Genomic DNA, 23,147 nt, shown 5'->3' with positions numbered 1-23,147 from the left:
CAGAACTAAATAGAATTTAATTCATAATTGGAAGTAGAAGAACACCTTCCAATCCTTTAGGAGTAGGAAACCATTAGGCCAGGGGTTTCCAGCCTGGGGTCCATAGCCCTTTGCATAATGGTATTGGATCATGGCATAAGAGGCTGGGAAGCTCTGCATTAGGCTCTACTTCTCTGTGCTAGGTTTCATTTCCTCAACTATTTTATAAGAGCTCTTATTCTGCTCGTCTTCACAAGTGCAATACTTAATTTCTTCACCACCTATTGAATTAATTATGAATTTGAATACCATCTTGAATTTATCATTAATCAGTACAGGATGTGGCATGGGGAAAATGTAGCAGAATGTTTCAATATTCATGCTGCTCAATGAATTTTCAAGCCCAGCCCACTGGGAAAGTTGCTGAGAAGTCTATTTTATCATACATCCTTCCCTCAGGCAACACTATTTCTGTGAGAAGCAAAGACCTTTTTTCTGACAACCCCAGCCTCAGATTCTACATCAATAGAATGCCCCCAGAGAGTTGTCTGAATAAATAATTTGCAATCTCTGACAGATGTTTTGTATATTTAGTGTAACTGGCTTGCAACAAAGGGAATCTATCTTGTGTTCTGATCTCCCATTTACTTTTGTTGACCTGAAGACCACAGCTCATTTACTCACCATAAATAATTGCCATTTATCAAGTTCTTTTATTTTGACTTGGGAATCCTTCCTCAGTCATTCTTTAGATTTATAAGGCCCCACAGGCTTCCTTTAGCAAACCAAAGATTCTACAATTTAAGAGTAACAGGCTTTGTATCAAACTGTGACTCCAGATGCTGGAATCGGGAACAACACACTAAAGAGCTGGAGGAACTTCAACAGGTCTCGTAGCATTTATGGAGGGAAAAAGACCGTCACCACATTTGTTATGGAAGGCTGTGATGTGAAACATTGACTGTCCTTTCCCTCTACAGATGCTGCCTGATCCATTAAGTTTCTCCAGCACTTCTGCCTGTTCAATAAAAACAGGTTACTGTTGGAAGGGTAGATTAAAAATAGTAAAACAAATGTTTGACATGCAATTGTACAGTTTAATACAAATATGCACTAATGCTCATGTTTATTTTTGTTTATTTTGTCATGAAATTTCTGTACAATTTATGTTAATTGAACTTTGTTCTAATTTATGTCTTTAAGGTTTGTAACATACTATGTTGCTGAAAAAGCCAACTATTTCCCGAATTCAACATAAACCTGAATTTAGAATTATAGCAAAATATCCACAATTCCAAGTCAAACATTTGTTTTAAACCTATCCACATATTTTGTTACGTACACTGAACCCTGCAATACTTCAACAGCAACCTGCATTCTTGTTCACATAGTTTAATATATTAAACCATATTAAACATTTATTCCTCATCATAAACAAATTCAGACACTGATTTTAATATCCAATACATCACAATTAGCCTTGTTTACCTTAAAGATTTATACAAACATATGTAAATTAATGCACCTTGCTATTCTATCAGGCCATGAAAGCCATCCATTCACAAAATCTTATTCACTATTTCTGTTCATCCATATAATTAATGTTTTTCTCCAATCAAATCCTCTTTAAAATACTTATACTTTAGACTTTACTTATACTTCATTAAAAAAATACATCATTAAACCATAGCTTCACTATCAGAAACGCAAACACTTGATCTGCCACCGTCACCTAATCTCATTCCAAATCTAGGGGAATATCTGAGCAGGCCTCAAAGCAGCTGTGTCACACAATCAATAGTGGTAAAAGGAATTTAGAACTGCTTAAATTTTGAAACACCGTAGCCCCCATTTCACCAGAGAATTGAGTACCACATATAAAAATGGCTTCTGCCTCAAGTTCTATAGATGCACGGTGGAGAGTATCCTGAGTGGTTGCATTGTGGCCTGGAATGGAAGCACTAATGCCCAGCAATGGAAAAGTCTACAGAAAATGGTGGATACAGCCTACTCCATCAGAAGTAAAGCCCTCCTGACCACTGAGCATATTAACCAGGAGCACTGCTACAAGAAAGCAACATGCATCAAAGATATCCCATCATCTAGGCTCTTCTCACTTCTACCATTGTCAGCAGGTACAGGAGCCTTAGGTCCCACACCACCAGGTTCAGCAGCAGTTATCAGGCTCCTAAACTGGTATGGATCACTTCAATTCTGAACTGATTCCAGAACCTACCGACTCACTTTCAGGGACTCTACAATTCATATTCTCAGTATTTTTTTAATATATTATTTGCCCAATTTGTCTTCTTTGTCTATGTATACTTTTCCATAAATTCTATAGTATTTTTATTCTCCTGTCAATGCTTGCAAGAAAATGAATCTCAAGGTATAAATATGGTGACATATATGTACTTCGATAATAAATTTATTTCACTTTTAAGTTCTTGTGTCTTACTGGACTAAATGTCCACTGGTACATTTAGTAAAGCAGCTACCTCACTGGACCAGTAAACCCAGGTTCAAACCTCAATCTGTTCTGCCTGGGTAAATGTACATTCCATGACTGCACTGGGTTTCTTCTAAGTGTTCCAGTTTCCTCCCACCTCCCAGTATGCAGGTTAATTGGCCAAATAAATATGCCGCTCATGTGAAAGGTAATGGTGGAACCTCTGGGGAGTTGATGGGGAAGATTAGGAAAGGTTTAGTGTCAAAGGGCACAGACTCAATGGCTTGAAACGTCTGCTTCCATGCTACATAACTTACTCAAAAAACATCCAGGTTTTTGGCAGTTTTCTTTCCATTTTGGTTTCAAATTAGATTTATTTATGTCCATTGAAACTTACAGTGAAATGGATAGCTTTTGCTAACAACCAACATACCCAAAAAGGTTTATTGATTTATTGAAATACAGTGCAGAGTAGAACTTTCCAGCCATTCGCGCTGTGCTGAGCAGCAATCCACCAAGTTAATCCTGGCCTAATGATGGACAATTTACAATGGACAATTAGCCTACCGACCAGTACGTCTTTGAACTGTGGGAGGAAACCCTCGCGGTCATGGGGTTAACGTACAAACTTCTTACAGGCAGCAGCGGGAAATGAATCTGGGATGCCTGTACTGTAAGCATTGTGCTAACCATTATGCTACTGTGGCACCCATGTACTGGAGGCAGCATGCAAGTGGCGCCGCACATTTTGACGCCAACATCGCACACCCACAATGTTCAGCAGAACACAAGCAGTAACAACAAAATCAGCAACACGAGTCTCATTTCCACCCTCTTCTCCATACCTGTCCATTTATACACACAGCTAGACCTCAAACCACAGGACAAGCTGCCTCTGGGCTGCCAGTCCTTGACCCTGGACTCAGACTCACTGACATCAGGCCTCCAACCTCCAGTCCCTGGCCTGGACTCGCAACCTCAGCCTCTGATCTCTGGACAAGCCAACCCAGGGGGTTTGAGTTTTGAGCCTCTACCTCCAGACCTGGTAACTTTGTGCTTCTACCTCTGGACTCAATGAGCACTGGACATCAACTTTAAGCTTTGCTCTCCAGATTTTACCAACTTCTTCGTATTAACCTTGGGACTCCCCGATCATACGTTTGACCATTGGCGTCGACCCCTGAACTCTGTGATCATGAGTTTGCCCTTCAGGCCTCAACTTTCAGACTCGCATGGACTTCCAACTCCGGTGACCGGAGGTAGTACCAGTACTTGAGACTTCTGCCCATACTCTGAAATCCTCTGATCCAGCACTGAGGATGGCCAAACTGAAGATCACTGACCACCTCAGAACCTGTGGTTCAAGATCTGGGATCACTGATCTTTGACTATGGATTCTAATACTGACTCCTGCTGGAACTCATTTACTGTCCTTGACCTCTAGCTCTCCCTCATTCCTGGTCCTAAACTCTAACCTGAATTGTGACTCCCCACACTGTCCCCAAAACCACTGTTACAGACCTAAAAAAACAACCAAGTCTAAGCCATGACAATGACAGTCATCTCAGCTCGACACCATCTTACACCAGCTCCTGCTTCTAACTCTTCATTTACTGCCCTTGAACTCGAACTCAAACTCATCCTTGTCCCTAAACTGTCACACTGTCCCCAAAACTATCACTACAAACCTGTGTCACTACAATCAGGTCGGAGACATTGCAGCTGAGCGCCATTTTGACTGGAACTGCAACCCATGTGACTGTTTAATTCACTAACTTTGCCTTTTTTATATTTTAAGTCCTCATTTTTCATTTATTTCCCTAGAAATGGCCCTTCTCTTTATACAACCAACACACATCAAAGTTGCTGGTGAACGCAGCAGGCCAGGCAGCATCTGTAGGAAGAGGTGCAGTCGAAGGATTCAGTTAGTCCTGACGAAGGGTCTCGGCCTGAAACGTCGACTGCACCTCTTCCTACAGATGCTGCCTGGCCTGCTGCGTTCACCAGCAACTTTGATGTGTGTTGCTTGAATTTCCAGCATCTGCAGAATTCCTGTTGTTTGCTTCTCTTTATACATACTGGATTAATTCTAAAATACACACCACCAATTTATGCACTTTTCAGTTTGCTCGTGTTTTCAAAACTTCTCTCTTTTCACTAAGATCTGTACTGTTAGCTACCATCGTTCTTTCTTCACGACTTCCCTACCGAGTTACACCCTGACTCAAATATTTTGATTTCATTCTCCGAACCACTTTCCATTTACTTCTCAAGCAAGTTGTAAGTAGTTCTGAATTGTTACTTGTCAGTTTCTAGACACTTCCAAAAGTATCAATTGTGAACTATTGCAAATAAGTTCATATTTATAGCGCCTTTCATACTGTAGTAGATCTTATTGAAGTTATTGGTTCAAGCTAGGAACAACTTGGATTTTGCATTCAATATTATTTCCTCCATCTGTTGAAGTATCCTGCATGAAAAACATTGCTGCAATCCATTTCAGTCTGCACTTTGTGTCTACTAAATCTTGTTCCTATTTTGAGACCAGTATTGTTTCGAGGCATTCTACCACCCCCCCCCCCGCCACTTCAAATTGCAATTATGCTACTTTCCTTCTTACAGTCTTCCCACTGCTATTTGGACTGTTGGACTTTTAATACAAACACACATACAGTACATATACAGTGGATTCTGTTTAATTGGGGCACATTGGGACCAATAAATTTTGGCCCATTTAACCAACTGCCCCAATTAGCCAGTTTCAGAGAAATGATTAAAAAAAGGTATAAAAACAGCAAACTGAGTCACAAATTGTATTTAAAATACAGAACAAATTAAAACACCACCACCAATAGTATTCCAATGTGCACAATGAATAAAATCAGTGCAAACACCTAGTGCAGATAATGGGCCGCCTTCATACAAAGCTAGTAATGATTGCATCCTCCAAGTCACCATTTTCAGTGTAATATTCAAGATGATTGTCGATACCTTCAAATTCTTCATAATTCCTAACTTGAAGTAGTGAAATCATTTCATTTTCACTCCCAGGTGTTTCTGGCATTTCCAAGCCTAAATGCTTGAAACCACAGTGAGCAAAACAGTTCAAATTGTCTTACTGTTTATTTCTTGCCAGCTATCAAGTGACAAAAATCACTACTTTTTGGAACACAAACACACACAACAGACCATATTTGAAAAGTATTTGCTCTAAGCATGGTGTAGTATCTAATAGCCACATTAGTGCACACAAATGAAGCTAGTAAAAATGTATTTGGCAACAGTCTCCTGTCCCAATTAAGCAGCATAGTGTCCCAAATATACAAAGGGAATCCCAGTAGTTTTCTCAATTAGCTTTTGTTCTGCAAGAGTTGTCTCATATAAGCAGTTACCCCAATCAAATGATAGCCCAATTAACTGGAATCCATTGCACACACATACGCACAGGGCTAGGGGGTGGAGGAGAGGGGCTAGAGTGGAGAGGGGGCTGGAGGGTAGGAGTTAAGATTAGGGTTAGGGGATGGAGCTGAGGGACTGGAGAGGAGAAGCATGTGCTGGGTTAGGATTAGGGGATAGAAGTGAGGGGCCCAGCAGAAAGGGGGTAATAGAAGAAGGAGGTCATCTCAAGAAACATACCTCAGAGCAGTCCAATGCGAAAAATTGGTAAAAATATGAAACCACAGTCACGCTACCCTAGGTCAGGCAGCCCCTCTAAACATAGTCACTGGAGAAGAATGGCTTTTGCAAGAGGCTACTGTGATTTCAACAGTCATTCTGAGTAAGCTGCAGAAGTCAGTGGCAGCAACTGAAGATGAGGTTCATGGCTCCAGAATCTCTAAGGCCTTGCACAAAAATGTATTTATGGAAGAATGGCAAGGAAGAAGCCCTGGCTTTAAAAAAAAAAGCATATCCTTGCCCATAAAGACTTTGCAAAGCTTCATTTAGAAGATACAGTAAATATGTGGAAGAAAGTCTTGTGGTTAGATGAGACTAAAGTGGAACTTGTTGGCCTCAACATTAAGCAGTATGTGTGGCGTAAATCTAACATGGCACATCAGCCAGATAACATCATCCCTACTGTAAAGTATGGTGGAGGTAGCATCATGCAACGGAGATGCTTTTCAGCAGCAGGGGCTAGAAATACGGTCTGGATTGATGGGAAGGTGAAACCTGCTAAATACAGAGAGATCCTGGATAAAAACCTGCTTGTCTCTGCTAGAAAGCCCAAATAGGGGAGCATATCCATCTTTCAGAAGGACAATGACCCAAAACACACTGCTAGAGCCAACAATGGAGTGGCTTCAAATGAAGGAAATTGATGTCCTTCGGGCCCAGTCAGAGTCCCGACCTTAACCTGAACAAACATCTCTGGCAGGACCTCCAGATTGCTGTGCACTGCCACTCCCTAACTAACCTGGCACAGCTCGAGCAATTTTGCAAGGAGGAATGGCAAATCTTGCTCCATCACACTGTGCAAATAAGAGACTTAAAGATTACTGGCTGTAATAGCTGGAGAGGTGATTCAACTAAGTACTGAGCAAAAGGGGATGAATACCTAACAATGGCTGACATTGTAATGTTTTAATTTTTGGTTTTCATGGTATACTATTCCTCCCTCCCTCCAGCATTTTGTGACACTGTTGCTGAACAGTTTCTAACTACTCAATCACACAAGTTTGTGTGACCTTTAGACAGTACACCAAACAAATTTTAAATAGAATCATTTGCATGTGTCAGTGCTCAAAAATCAGGTAATGTTTTGTCACTGATAGTTGCTGAGAAATAAGTAGCATGACAATTTAGAACTGTTTGCTCACTGCAGTTTCAAGTACTCAGGCTTGGAAATACCAGAAATAACCAGAAGTGAAACTGAAACAATTTCACTACTTCAACAAGTTACAAAGAATTAAGGTATTGACGATAACCTTGAAAGCATTATATGAGGCAGTTCATTATCTGCTCTAGACATCTGCAGTAATTTTGTTTATATACACTCAATCAAAAGAACAGCTGTGTGTTGGTTGTCCATCATATTTGATGATGACAGTAGAACGTGTGCTGGAGAGTTTTAAAATGGAAAAGCTGTTGCCATGGCACAGTTCCAAAGTCTCGACCTCGGAAGTCTGGGTCCAGTGGTACGAGTAGTCGTCACAAATGAGGGTCTATCTTGGTTGCACTGGATACCCATAACTTCTCTGCCTTATCATGCCCTTCACTCTCTGCGAAGCATTTCAGAACCATCTCTGTAGTAGTTGGATCTCACCGCTGTGCCACTCAGTCCACCAGAGCTGATTCGCACACAAGGACAGGCATGTCCCTATTTCACTGGGGTATAAGGCCAGTTGGCTACTCTCACTTGGTTTTGCCTACCTGTCAAAATAATGTACCAGGCCACTGTCACATGCGTACAGCTATTTGGAGCCACAGGTGAAAGCTGAGTTTCTACTGGGTACCAAAGGTGAATGAGCTGCTCCAGAATGGTCATCACAAGCCCCTTCACTAGAGGTGCTAGTCCTCCCTGGACACCACATACTCAACAGCGTACATCACATGAATTCCTTTGTAGACAACTATTGCAAACTAACGCAGTTTTATAGCAACGTAGTAATATTGGCAATGTTCTGTATTTTATTGAAATATATAAATTGTTATTCAGTTTGTTTTTTTTAAAATCTTTTTAACTAGGTCCATGAACCTGGCTAAATGGGGCAGCCACTTAATTGGGCCAAAATGTACTGGTCCTGATGTGCCCTAGTGTGTGTATATAGTGTACACTATATATATGATTCTTTGCTCCACACTGCCCCTTCTCAAATCAGTTTCTTATATATAATTTCTTCATCACCACAATCTTACTTGAAACCTCTTGTTTACAACCTCAGAGATCAGATATATATATATATGGCCATTGTTGCCTTACATGATTTAAATCTTGCCTCAGGGCCCTAATTAATCTGTTATGAAATCTACAATAAACAATGGACACATCACTTTAATATGTGTGAAAATCAATTATGGTTTTCTCTCTAATCTTCACAAGAACACCCAAAAGTATCATTTTGAATCAGAACTAACCTCAGCCTCAATAGTGCACTTCAATTCTCTAAGCAAATTCCCCTCTATTTGGCAAAACAGGCTCAGTGGACAAACAAAATTTACCGTAATGGGCAAGGAGGGAAAAAATCCGTATGAATAAAGGAACAAACTTATAACATTAATATTCTAAAAGTTACTTGATGGTTGGGGAGGACTTGGTGGGCCTTACGATTTGTTTTCATGTTGTATGACTTGTAAATGCTGCTCATTATTTTTAAAGGAACCAAACAGCTTGGAAAATTCCATTTCAACTTGGAATTCATACTGTATTTCCCTTCTCCACAACTTCAAAAATCCCCAATTTCTTGGTCCGATCAAAGTTAAATAAAAGAATCACTATTTTCAAATCAAAATTCACAAAAATAATGGATCACAGTTCTTTATTCTGAGTTCTTGGGTTTCCAGAAATTTCCCTGAAGTAATTGTTTCATTAATGTCTCTTGATTACACGGTAAGGGCATATTACAAAAAAAAATTCAATCAGGCACATCAATTCCATACCCAAAACATTCCAGCACCTGAAGTATCTTTATAACTGCTTAAGTTAGGAAAATAATATATGTACAGTATATTTCTTGTTTTGCAGAATAAAATATTGTCCTTTATTCAGAGTTTGAATTCTAATGCCATTTCATACAGGTTACATCTTCAATTTAGTGGATATTGGGAATGCAAGAGGATTGGTAGAAGCCACTCCATACTTTTAATCACTTAGTGTTTTCAAGAGAAAAGCAAAAGTTTCCTTTATCAGAGATGTTGGAATTTTTCATTTTAGAATTAAATATATCGAAGGAGATGGTAGTTAGATCTCTTAATGCTAAATAGATCAAGGGACATGAGGAGAAAGCATAAGGTACTGGAATGGATGCTCACATTGATGACCATGTTAAATGAAAACACTGAAAGGCCTACTCCCACTTCGATTTTCTCTTTCTTTGATTACAAGCCAAGATTGCATTAACATTAGAATAATTTTTTTTCTCCATGCAGGGCTCGTGAGGAAACACAAGTAAAAGATTAACGCTAATTTGACCCAAAAATGTGACACTACTGCAAATATCTTCACAAAAAGTTACATTAGTCTCACTAGCAACACATGTAATAGTTGCTGGTGAACGCAGCAGGCCGGGCAGCATCTCTAAGAAAAGATATAGTCGACGTTTCAGGCCGAGACCCTTCGTCAGGACTAACTGAAGGAAGAGCTAGTAAGAGATTTGAAAGGGGGAGGGGGAGGGGGAGATCCAAAATGACAGGAGAAGACAGAACGGGGAGGGATAGACCCAAGAGCTGGACGGTTGACTGGCAAAAGTGATATGAGAGGATCATGGGGCAGGAGGCCTAGGGAGAAAGAAAAGGGGGAGGGGGGAAACCCAGAGGATGGGCAAGGGGTACAGTGAGAGGGACAGAGGGAGAAAAAGGAGAGAGAGAGAGAGAAAAAGAATACATGGATATAAATAAATAACGGATGGGGTACGAGGGGGAGGTGGGCATTAGCAGAAGTTTGAGAAGTCAATGTTCATGCCATTAGGTTGGAGGCTACCCAGACGGAATATAAGGTGTTGTTCCTCCAACCTGAGTGTGGCTTCATCTTTACAGTAGAGGAGGCCGTGGATAGACATATCAGAATGGGAATGGGACGTGGAATTAAAATGTGTGGCGACTGGGAGATCCTGCTTTCTCTGGCGGACAGAGCGTAGGTGTTCAGCGAAATGGTCTCCCAGCCTGCGTCGGGTCTCGCTAATATATAGAAGGCCACATCAGGAGCACCGGACACAGTATATCACCCCAGCCGACTCACAGGTGAAGTGTTGCCTCACCTGGTAGGACTGTCTGGGGCCCTGAATGGTGGTAAGGGAGGAAGTGTAAGGGCATGTGTAGCACTTGTTCCGCTTACAAGGATAAGTGCCAGGAGGGAGATCAGTGGGGAGGGATGTGGGGGACGAATTGACAAGGGAGTCGGGTAGGGAACAATCCCTGAGGAAAGCAAAGGGGGGGGGGGAAGATGTGCTTAGTGGTGGGGTCTCGTTGGAGGTGGCAGAAGTTACGGAGAATTATATGTTGGACCCGGAGGCTGGTGGGGTGGTAGGTGAGGACAAGGGGAACCCCACTCCTAGTGGGATGGCAGGACAATGGAGTGAGAGCTGATGTGCGTGAAATGGGGGAGATGCGTTTGAGAGCAGGGTTGATGGTGGAGGAAGGGAAGTCCCTTTCTTTAAAAAAGGAGGACATCTCCCTCGTGATGGTGGAGGAAGGGAAACCCCTTTCTTTAAAAAAGGACAACCTTCACCCTGATGGCATGAACATTGACTTCTCAAACTTCCGCTAATGCCCCTCGTACCCCATCCATTATCTATATCCACACATTCTTTTTCTCTCTCTCCTTTTTCTCCCTCTGTCCCTCTCACTATACCCCTTGCCCATCCTCTGGGTTCCCCCCTGCCCTTTTCTTATTCCCTAGGCCTCCTGTCCCATGATCCTCTCATATCCCTTTTGCCAATCAACTCTTGGCTCCATCCCTCCGCCTCCTGTCTTCTCCTGTCATTTTGGATCTCCCCCTCCACCCTCACTTTCAAATCTCTTACTAGCTCTTCCTTCAGTTAGTCCTGACCAAGGGTCTCGGCCTGAAACATTGACTGTACCTCTTCCTAGAGACGCTGCCTGGCCTGCTACGTTCACCAGCAACTTTTATGTGCGTTGCTTAAAATTCCAGCATCTGCAGATTTCCTCGTATTAGTCTCACTAGTACAGTTCTGTTGAAAGCTAACAAGTAACTAGCAACAAAATCAAAAAGAGCTGGAAATACCGAGGGTTAAACAGCACTTGCAGAGAGGGAAGCAGAATTAATGTGTCAGATTAACAACCCTTAATTTTTTGGTCTGATTGATCTCTAACTCAGCACATCTCTTCACAGATGCTTCCTGACCTGCTTAGGATCTCCACAATTTTGCTTTCATTTCAGATATTTCAGATTTCTAACATTGACAGTTTTTGTACTTTGTTTCAAATATTTACTGAAGTTCTATTAGTGGAGAGGATCGCCATATACTTTTATTTTTTTTAAAAATGCACCAAAATACTTTCACTATACACATTGCCCATTTCATCAAATCATAAAATCTTAGTTTCTAACTTCTCCTATGTTTTCCTTAACCCTTATTTAATTTCACTTCGCTTCTAGCCCCTTTACTTTTTCTTACCTCTTCCTTCCCTTTCTTCCCTCTTTTTTAATAGATCTTCCCTTCTTCTCTTTTTGTTTTCTTCCCCTTTTCCCTCTTCCCATTACAGGTTGTGGACTGAAGGATGAGTAAACATACAACATTTCACACATCCTTTCTCCATTTATTACCTTACTATATTTACTATGTTTTAAAATAAAATTAACAAAATTATAAAATTAAAAAAACATACACCTTAATCTAAAATACAACTTACGATATAGTTATAATGATGAGTAGCTATTAGTTTGCTCAAAGGTGATCACTATTTGAGAATATCCGGTGGAGGGGGGGGGAGAGAATCCTTTAATTTGCATTACTTGCTGTATACTGATTTTGATCAGTTTCTTCTCACAGATGGGTTGGTATGAGGAAGATATCCATATTAATCTTTAGCAACTGCATTTGGCTAGATCAGTCTGTCAGTGTGGCCAGAATCATGGTCTTTGGGATGCAGCAAAATGTTGATGGCTACAAAATAACACACAGCTGCAATAACTTTGGACATTTGAGTGGGAAATTCTTTGCCATATCATTCCAAGCATTATCCAATGAAACAGTGAAAACAGCGAGCTCTGGAAAGCTGAAATACAAAATATTCAGCAGGACTAACAGCATTTGCAGAGAAAAAAAATTAATATTTTAGGCTGATGAGCTGGTAAGTTCTGTTGAAAGGCTGCTGATCTGAAATATTAGCTCTATTGTTTTCTATTGGTCCTGGTTGACTTGCTCACTTCTTTTAAAAAAAAAAGCATTTTCAAGTAAAGTGCAAAGAATTTCCACAAACCCATTAAACATCAGTTTTCCAGTTAACTTAAGAATTAACTTTGGTATTATTGAGTCCTAAAGGCTAAGGATATAAAATGCAGTAAGGTTAACAATCTAAAAAATTTTCTAGCTGAACCCCCTCCCCCCCCCAACCACTCCTAAAAAAAAGTTTGAATTTGAAAGATAGAGAGAGAGGAAAATTGAGCAAGTTCCATTAAAGCATTAATTAGCTACTACTTTTGAATTTCCAGCATGTAATGAAGATCGAGAACTTACTTAGGTGGTGCATTAACCCAGTGATGAGTATGTAGAAGCTGAAGGTAAATCTCAAACCAAGTGTATTTTTTGTAAAGCAAAAGAAATATCCTAATTTAGATGCAGGATGAAGCTGCAAAAAGCTTACAAAGAGGCTGCATGAATTTCAAAAATCAGAAATAAGAAATGTAATAAATTGTCAGTGTCTTGCCAATTTTGGTCATTATCAAACTTGAGAAGCTTAGCAAAAAAAACATCGCCTACAGTTTCACTTGCCATATAATTTCAAGGACCTTATCTTTATGAACTTCGAAGAGAAAAATCACAAAAATAGAGGAATGTTGTCTTAGTATTGTCTTCTGCCCAGTTCTTCCTCATAATGCAATGTTGAATGTGTTTCTGAATTCAGTTATGTTTTTTTTTGCTGTCCCCCCCCCCCCCTCCCCGTTTGATCAGGATAATCAATGGAGACTGGGGTGTTTTGGCGAAGATTGGCTCTGGGGCCTGCAGTTGGCTAGTAGCAGAGAACTGAACCAAACTGAATTCTTCTGGATTCCTGGTTTGATGTTGAATGACTGAAATATAGTTTTTGATTTTGTGTTTTACATATTGTATTTTTGCTCAATTTTGTCGTCGTTTGCATAATTTGTTATTTTTTCATGCCCGTGGAAGTTTGATGTTTTTTTTCTTTGAACAAGTACCATGGTTGTTTCATGGCTGCCTGTAAGAGGAGAAATCTTAAGAGTTGTATTCTATATACATACTTTTGATAAAAATTGTAGAGTCTTTGTTGAATTGGTTGAGAACTTTTTGTTTGAGACTGAACTGCTCATTTTTAATATTTTTCTATCTTAGACTCAAACCTTTGTACTGCATTACCTTCTCAAATCCAAAGACACTAAACCATGCTTTCATATTTAAAGCATTTGACCAGTGGTAAATCCTGACAATTAAAAAATACAATTCTGATAGGAATATTGCTAACAAGGTCAGCATTTACTCTCAACCCGGTGGTAATGATGTTACCATATTTCCTTAAGTCACACATAGTCATTTAACCCATTAAAACCACATTCCCCAAATTTCTTTTCCCTGTAACCTATTCTCTCTATATTCCCATCAATCTTACCAGTTATCTTTATAAGGGGAAATTTTATAGCCGTCAGTTAGGCCCACTAAATTAACCCACTCATCTTTGGCATCTCGGAAGAAACTAAACCAATGGAAATCACATGGAGATCAGACACACTTCACACAGACAGCACTGGAAGGCGGGATTGTCGTGGTGACAGGGGTCACACCTTGTGGTTCTGCCCTGGAAGCACAGGTGAATGGATGACACATGAGATTGCAGCTACAGGAATCTGGAGCAAAAGCAACACTGGTAGAGAAATTCCTGGAGTCAGGCAGCATCTGCCAAGATAAATGTGTATTGTCCATTTCTTGACCTGCAGAATTCCTCCAGCAGCTTGCTTTTTGTTCTAAATCCAGATTAACTGTATAGCATGCATTATGCAGTTGGCAGAAACTACAAGAGTTCAGTCGATTCTAGTTAATTGTGACACATCAGGACAAATACCCTTCTGACCCAATTAGCCAAAGTTGCATGGAAATAATTAGAGGTATACAAGAGAAACATAGTAACAAGTGATGTATTTAAATGAAACACAGAACAAATTAGAACACTACCAATAATGCTACAGTACTATTACTGTATTAGTTCCTAATAAGATACTGAAGGAATTCATCTAGTGTACACAATGAACAAAACCAGGCAGATCCCTACTGCAAGTAATCGACTGCCTTCATACAATGCTACCCGATGACTGCATCCTCTTAATCTTCATTTTCATTGTAACATTCATGATGATTGTTGATACCTTCAAATTCTTCATAGTTCCTAACTTGTTGAAGCAGTGAAATGGTTCCATTTTTACTCTTGGCCATTTCTAGCATCTCCAAGCTTGAATGCTTGAAATCGCAGTGAGCAAAACAGTTCGGAATTTTCTACCTGGTTATTTCTCACCAACTACCAGTGACAAAAGTCAGTTTTTTTTTTAAAAAACACAAACACATGTAACAAATCCTGTTTAAAAACATTTCGCACTAAGCACGGTGCAGCATCGAAAAGCCATGCAAATGTGTGTGACTGACGTTAGTTAGAACCCATTTGGCAAGTCTTCCGCCCAATTAAGCGGAATAGTGTCCAAAATAAATAAAGGGAATCCCTGCATTTTTCTCCATTAGTTTTTTGTTCTGTAGAAGTTATCCCAAATAAGTGATTGCTCCGAATAATCGATGGCCAAATTAAACAGAATCCACTGTATTCAATCAGAAGTGTGAGTACATCTGCAAAGATTTGATTGCAACCTCAACATCTTGTCCCCAACTACCCACATATCCTCTTACCCTTTTCATTATCATGTATGAGTAATAACTTTCTACCTCTGTACACAAAGCTCCAGATGTGACCTTTCAACATCCTAAATAAATGAAGTACAAACTCTCCTTAAGTTTTGTATTCATTGAAACAAACAGTAAGAATCTGTTACTTTTCTAGATCATTTGCAACACCCAACACTAGCCTTTAGCAAACCATGCACCAAAATAACCAAAGCCCTCTACTTCACAAGCTTTGCAATCTCTCATTTTGATAATGCACCTTCTTTCCTGATGATTTCACATCCTCATATTATATTCCATTTACTAAATTTTTGCCCATCCACTTAACCTATTCTTTCTTTTGTAGCCTTTCATTCAGATTTTCATGCCTATTTTAGTATCATCAGCAAATTTTCCAACCATACAATCATTGCTTCCATTCAACTTGTATTTATATAAATTATTTGAGGCCTGGCTGCAATCAGTTCCCATTGTTCACTACTCAATTTTTTTAACTGGAAAATGGCCTTAAAAAGCTATTCTCTGCTTAGACAGCCAATCTACCAAAACTATTAAGGAGAATAGATAGGTTCGGTAGCAAGAAACTTTTCTTCATAGCAGAGGCCTCTAAAACCAGAAGTGACAGGTTTGGGGTAAGGGGTATGAGATTTAAGGTTGATCCACCAGTGAGTTGCGAGAATCTGGAATGCACTGGCTGAATTTTAGTATTACTATATCTAGAAGAGCATATGAATTACCATGGCAAAGAAGGCCACAGATCAAGACTTGGTAAAAGAGATTAGTACAGAGAGCAGCCTTATGGCTGTGTGACTCTAATCACATGCCATACATTCTCCCCAATGCTATGTGGCTTGATTTTCATAATGACTTTTGATGCAGCACATTACTGAATTATTTCAGGAAATCCAAGTATAACACCTTTTTAAATCCACAGCATGTTACTTTTCAAAAGAGCTCCAATAATTTGATCCATTGTGATTTCCCTTTTACAGAACCATATTGACTTTGCTTGAATTATTAAGCTTATAATTATTAAGCTACATTAAGCAAACTCAACCTGTTTCCAACTTTTTTTGATTCAAGGAATTACATTTACTATTTTCCAACCATTTCCTACAATTTGTTCTGCATCTCTTCCTGATTATAATTTTCCTAACTTCCCTCTTCTCCAATTCCCATTTCTAACCAGCTTTACAATGTCACTTGTACTTTGCGTCTCTGGATGATGCTGACCTGGACAGAAACTACTTCTGCATCCCAGCAAACGCTTCTGATGTTATGCTATTATGCTGCTGATGCCTGCCTTACCACTGACGGAGAGCAGAGGAAAACCGAGAATATTACCTGGTCAGGTAAACGCAAGCCACATAAATGACAAGATTCCAATCAACAGCTGCCTCCGGGATGTTGGTGGTAGAGAAGACAACAATGGTAGTATGACTGAGTGTCATGGAAAGAAGATAGCTCTCTTTTATTGGTAGTACTGGTAGGATTACTAGTCCGACACTCGCGTGCCAATATAACATTATTCATCGGAGCATGCCTGGATGTTGCACCTATGGATTACTTCATTACCTAAAGAACTCATTGTACAATCAATGAACAGCTAAGTTCTACTCTTTAGAAGAAAATATATCATTGATGAAACGCTTGAAGCAATGTAGGTTCAGATTACTCATAAGAAAACTCCTGCTGCCCTATCCTGGAGCAGAGGGATGTTATATAGTACTCAATATCGGTAACATCATAAATATACAATATTAAGCTCACCTTGAAATTTAATATGACAAGAAATGGAGTCAGAGACGAAAGAGCCAGTTTTATGACAGAGGCCAAGGGCAATAGTTTTGATTCCTTCCATCACAAGGTCAGAAGAGTGAGCACTACCAATTACGATGTAAGCATTCGAAGTCTCTTCCTCCAATTTGTTGCTCAATTGTACAGCAGCATTCATGACAAAACTGGGCATTGATCTGATCACCGGTTGAGGGAATTGGCTGTATAAAAGTGGACACCAAAGGTAATTTCAGATCTATAAAGAATAAAGGAAGGGTGAGAATGGACATTGGACTGCTGGAAAATGATAAAGAGCTAGCAATGGGGATGTCAAAGAAACGGGGAACAAACTTAAGTATTTTGCATCAGCTTTGTTATGTATATGGAGAGGATGCTTCCTATAGTAGTGGAGTCTAGGATCAGAGGGCACTGCCTCAGGGGAAAAAAAAGGGTGTCACTTTAGAACAGAGATGAGGAGAAATTTCTTTAGCCAAAAGGTGTGGAACTGTGCAGTTCACTGCCACAGACGGCTGTGGATGCCAAGCCAATTGTTATATTTAAAGCAGAGATTGATAGGTCCAAAGGTTAAAGAGAGAAGGCAAGAGAATGGGGTTGAGAGGGATTATAAATCAGAGATGATGGAATGGCAGAGCAGACTCAATGGGCCAAAAGGCCTAATTCTACTCTTATGTCTAAGGCATTATGGAATTGGTCGACTCTGTTGAATACATGTTGCCTCTACTGAAATGACTGTGGAACAGTACAGATTTAGTGAAGATTCTACACAGTCAAGTAGGCCAAGTGGATCCTCAAGTCTAAAGCTGTAGCCTGCTTGAAAAGTGGTTACCTGAATTTATACCTCATTTGTATTAAAACTCAGTGCTTCACTGGGGCATTTCATAGGGAACTGTGAATCAATCACATTTCTCTTTATGTAACACACAAGGTCTTGGCCCGAAATGTTGACTGTACTTTTCCATAGATGCTGCCTGGCCTGCTGAGTTCCGCCAGCATTTTGTGTGTGTTGCTTGGATTTCCAGCATTTGCAGATTTTCTCTTGTTTAACATTTCTCTTTATATTAGCTCCTTGAAGTCGAGAGCGACTTATTTTCATTGCAGTTTTGAGCACCAGAAGATGCATGTGCATGAACACTTTAAACATGGGTTGATATTTGCATAGGAGTTACGGGTCCAAGGGCCGAAGGGAATGAAATACAGTAAGACAGAAGACAAGGCTCAAGCAGAATTAGCACAGCCATTTATTGACTACACATGCACGCTCTTATGGGTAAGACAATCTTACCCATAGCCTCTTAATCAAACTCCGCTGCAGCACCATCTGATGCCCCGTTCTGGCCCCTCACCTGTTTGTCTTACTGCCTCTTTTTCACCCTTGGCTTTTCTCAGTTTCATGCTCCTTCCTTTTATCCCTTCCCCTCTCAACTTCTCAGCTTTCTTCCCTGTTCCTTACAACCTGTCCTTATCCCATACTCCAACTGTTGCCCATCTGCTCTCTCCCAGACAGCACACTGGACAGCTGTCACTAGCGTTCTTTAGAGATATCCCCCTTTGCTGACAGCAAAGGCCTCATAGCCCTTAGCCACATTGATCAAAACCTGATTTCTCACATCCTAGCCAGAAAATGTCAGGAGAACTACCTATATAGCACTTCCTCACAACGTTACAGTCTCCTACTGCTCTGCAGGTAGCTTGGTGAGATCCTGTGGGAGTTGCAGCATTGGATCCAGTTGTCATTGCCACTCAGCATAGAAGGTAACATCTAGCACCATATGTACATTGGACTGACCATGTTCATGAAGTGTTCCTCTCTAAAAGAACATTAGCTAGGTGATACTCCTTTCCTCGAATTTATTTTTCATTCTTATTCAAAAATTATCACATTAGGATTGAACTCTTATTATTCTAGTTTTCTAGATTATTAACCGTGTTAAAAACTGCCCTATTGCAACATATTTAGGAGAGTTCAAATACCTCAGGATTCATAACGGGGTAATTTGACTGTTCCATTTCCTACTATTAGTTCAGTGGCAAAAAAAAACATACCTTTGACCAATTAAATAACAGAGAAATCTACAGAAGTACTATGTATGAAACCTAACTGCTTAGTTATGGTAAAAACACACTATGAAATCTTCAATGCGAACAGCTGTGAATGTAAAACCCTGGGAAGCACTGGCAAACAGAAGGACCTCGGAGTACACGTTCAAGGTCTTTGAAGACAGCAGCACAGGCAGTTAATGCATTTGGGATATTTGCCTGGCTGGTGCACAGGAGGGGAAGAACAGGATGTTATGATATAACAATACAAAACATTGTGGAGCACGGTACAGAAAGGGCATGAGTGCACAGGTGAAGGTGCAGAGGAGATTGACCAGGACGTTACATGTTATGGAACTTAGAGACTGGTCAGGCTGAATTTGTTTTCCTTAGAGTGGAGGAGGCTGGTGGGGATCTGACAAATGCACAAAATTATGAGGGGCATGGATGAGGTAAATAGTATGAAACCTCTCATCTAAACCTAGAGGAAATAGGTTTAAGGTTAGGGACAAGATGTTTAGAGAGACCCAAGGAAGAATTTTTCCCTATTGGAAAAATGGTTGGAATCTGAATCAGACCATCTGAGGTAGAGATGGACGCAAACGTGCTAATAAATTTAAAGGTATTAAAAATATTCAGATGAGCACTTAAAACATCACGGCTTAGAGAGCTATGGGCAAATGCTAGAACATAGGATTAGTATGATGGTCAGTATGGATACGGTGAGATGAAGGGCCAGTTCAGCAATGTATAGCTCTTAGAACTGAACACGTTTCTCACATATTAAATTCAAAGAATAAAGTTTTTTAAAAAAGCCTTCCTTCAGTTCTCAGAAATTAGTTCAGCTTATCAGCATGCCAAAGGAAGTGGTAGAGAGAGGTACAACTAAAACACTTAAATTCTTGGACAAGTACATTTAAAGGTGTTCACAACCTTTATGCCATTCACCAATACCAGTAAGCAAGGGCTCCATGGACCCCAGGTTGGGAACCTCAGGTTTAGAAGGATGCGAGTCAAACATAGGCAAGTGGGACTGATTTAGATAAGCATCATAGTTGCTATGGGTGAATTGGGCCAAAGAGCTTGTTTTTGCAATGTATAGAGGTATGACTCTAATCTATACTTACATAATGTATATGTAGTAACCATAGAACAGCATGGATATTGTGTTGCTTTGTTTTCCACTGAGGACAACTGTTGCTTTAAGAGCAAGTTAGTTAACCAAAAAAAAAATCACTTATCTCAGTACCCAGCTCAATGACTACAGCCTTGTCCTTAAGGGGAGTTGAGACAAAAGATAAACTATGACCATGTCACGTGCAGATTAGCAGAGCAATAAGGCCCACACCTACTCATCTCTTTCAAGTTCAATGTTATTCAAACAAACAGCTAAATGAGACATTGTTCCTCTGGGACCTAGGTGTGAAACACAGTACATATAGTCACACACAGCAGTTATGATCTGGCACATGGAGTCACAAAATAATATCAGCACAAATCCCTGAGTGGCCTGGCCTGGCGAGTGACCGGTTGACAAAGTGTGAGGTACATGCTCATGTTAGACAGTATAACAGTCACTGGCACTATTGTAATAAAATAAATAGTACAAATACGTGCAACAGCAGCAATAAAAGATGAAAAGTGACGAGTGCAGGATGAGAGTGTGTCTGTGTAGAGGAGTGGGGGAAGAAAATCAGGGATTTCAGACAGGGTGTTCATGTGTGCTGAGGGCAGCAGGGTGTTCAGTAGTCTAACAGCCTGGGGGGAAAACTCTTACCCAGCTTGACAGTTTTGGTTCTTATGCTGTGGTGCCTTCTGCCTGCTGGTAGGTCAAAGAGATTGTGAGAAGGATAGGAGAGGTCACTGATGATGCTGGAGGCACTGCACAAGCAGTGTTTCTGAAACACGTCCCGAATTTGAAGTGGCGGGGAGAAACAGACCCCAGTGATGCTTTCAGCAGTCCTCACAATCCATTGCAGCGTCTTGCGATCTGATGCATTGCAATTCCCATACCAGATGGTGATGCAGCTGGTCAGGACACTCTTGATGGCGCTCCAGTAGAATGTAGCAAGAATGGGAGGTGTGGAGTCATACTTGCCTCAGTCTCTACAGGAAGTGGTGCTGCTGTGCTCTCTTGGCCTAAAGGAGTGTGTTCAGGGACCAGGTGAGATGGTCAGTAATGTGAACACCAAGAAACTTGGTGCTCCTGCCTCTGTCCACTTAGAAGCCATTGATGTGCAGTAAGAAGTAGTTAGCTTACATCTTCCTGGAGTCCACAATCATCTCTTTAGTTTTATCCACAGTAAGACTCAGGTTATTGTGTTTACACAAATCCATAAGCTCCTCTACCACCTCCCTCTATACTGCTTCACTGTTGTTGATGAGGCCAACCAGTGTTACATCATCAGCAAACTTAATGATGTAGTTAAAACTGGACTTGGCAGTACAGTTGCGCGTTAACAATGTGATCAACAGCAGGTTTAGCATGCAGCTCTGTGGGGTACCGGTGCTCAATGTATTGGAGCCAAAGACGTTGCTGTGAATACGGACTGTGGTCTCTTTGTCAGCAAGTCCAAGAGAGAGAGATAGAGAGAGAGATAGATAGAGATAGAGAGAGAGAGATAGAGATAGAGAGAGAGAGATAGAGAGAGAGAGATAGAGAGAGAGAGATAGAGAGAGAGAGAGATAGAGAGAGAGAGATAGAGAGAGAGATAGAGAGAGAGAGATAGAGAGAGAGATAGAGAGAGAGATAGAGAGAGAGATAGAGAGAGAGATAGAAAGAGAGATAGAAAGAGAGATAGAGAGAGAGAGAGAGAGAGATAGAGAGAGAGAGATAGAGAGAGAAAGATAGAGAGAGAGAGATAGAGAGAGAGAGATAGAGAGAGAGAGATAGAGAGAGAGAGAGATAGAGAGAGAGAGATAGAGAGAGAGATAGAGAGATAGAGAGATAGAGAGATGTTGAGACACAACATGGACAGCTTTCCCACTAGCTTCTTGGGAATGATTGTAATGAGTTCACAAGACTTTCACACTCAGATTCTACTGAGCAATTTATCTGGATCTTAAGTTTTAATAAACATGAAATTTATTTTGAGCTTACTGCAGTATGCCACACAGTTAAAGAAAATTCCTTTAAAGAGGCATTTGTATGTTGGCATGAAAGAAATAAATTTGAATTTGACTTTCAGATAAACCGCCCCCCACCAAAGATTTCTGAATACTCTTCGAGCCTTATTATGACAAGGCAATAGCTCTTGAAACAGAAACCCAAAGGCACAGTGCCAATGTGCACTTTAAATAACATCCTTAATAAAAATGACTGAAGCCATGTTAATAAGAGAATAGACACACAGCAGTAATGGAAGAATTGGAATAGATGAGCACGGAGGAGAGGAGAACAAGAATATCTAATCATTAAGTAGAAACCAGACATCTTGGTTAAAGAACACACTTAATGTACTGTGCATAGTTTTGATCCTTTTAGCTTAAAAAATATTGTCACAGAAGGAGCAGAGTGAAGAGTCACTAAACTGGCTCCAAGCCTGATCATTTTGTTATCCAAGGAGAAATTAAGTAAACAAATGAGACCTTAAGACTTACTCCACCCCCCCAATGGGGATAATTCAATAAATGCAGGAGGATTCCTCTGGCAGAGGAGCAGAGGCTTTTGTGGATTAATATGAGCATAAAATTTTACCACACAATGTTTTGTAATTCTCTACCTTCAGAACAGGCTGGGGAGGCTCTCCAACTTCAATGAAAACAGTGATAAATAGCTGGATGTTAAGAGAGTGAAGAGATATGGGAAAAGTACTGGAAAATGGTAATAGAGGTAGACATTCTGCTTTGATGAATGACAAGAGATGGCTCAAAGGGCTGGCTAGCCTACTCCTACCTGCTCCAATTTCTTAAGTACTGAATCTTTCATAAAACAACTAAATGAGTAATAGTTTCATAATGCAGAAAGCACTTACACTAAGAGATAAAATATGTTGAATAAAAGGCATGGAGACATTGCCCTCCATAACTGAATAGAGAACTAGTGATGTTTGTTCTGTTCAAGATTACAAGAAATTAACTGAATCATCAGAAACCAAAGTAAACATACCCTACTTTGTGACCAGTTGATTATTCCACTGTTAACATTC

At 40.2% G+C, this 23,147-nt stretch overlaps 1 protein-coding gene across 9 annotated transcripts in view; it reads right to left on the bottom strand.

Moving 5' to 3' along the window:
• Positions 1-23,147, bottom strand: part of zfand6 (zinc finger, AN1-type domain 6) — a 67,124-nt gene that overhangs the window by 7,420 nt on the left and 36,557 nt on the right. For 8 of the 9 annotated variants that reach the window (XM_072278390.1, XM_072278395.1, XM_072278394.1 and 5 more), the window contains one exon: positions 11,722-11,817. The exons of the other annotated variant lie outside the window; for it this stretch is intronic. In XM_072278390.1, coding sequence (XP_072134491.1) covers positions 11,722-11,817 — 96 coding nt within the window. The remainder of the gene's footprint in view (positions 1-11,721; positions 11,818-23,147) is intronic. 9 annotated transcript variants of the gene reach the window in all.

This window comes from Mobula birostris, chromosome 14 (genome assembly GCF_030028105.1).
Source record: "Mobula birostris isolate sMobBir1 chromosome 14, sMobBir1.hap1, whole genome shotgun sequence".
Taxonomy (NCBI): domain Eukaryota; kingdom Metazoa; phylum Chordata; class Chondrichthyes; order Myliobatiformes; family Myliobatidae; genus Mobula; species Mobula birostris.
This window is presented reverse-complemented; position numbering and strand designations above follow the sequence as displayed.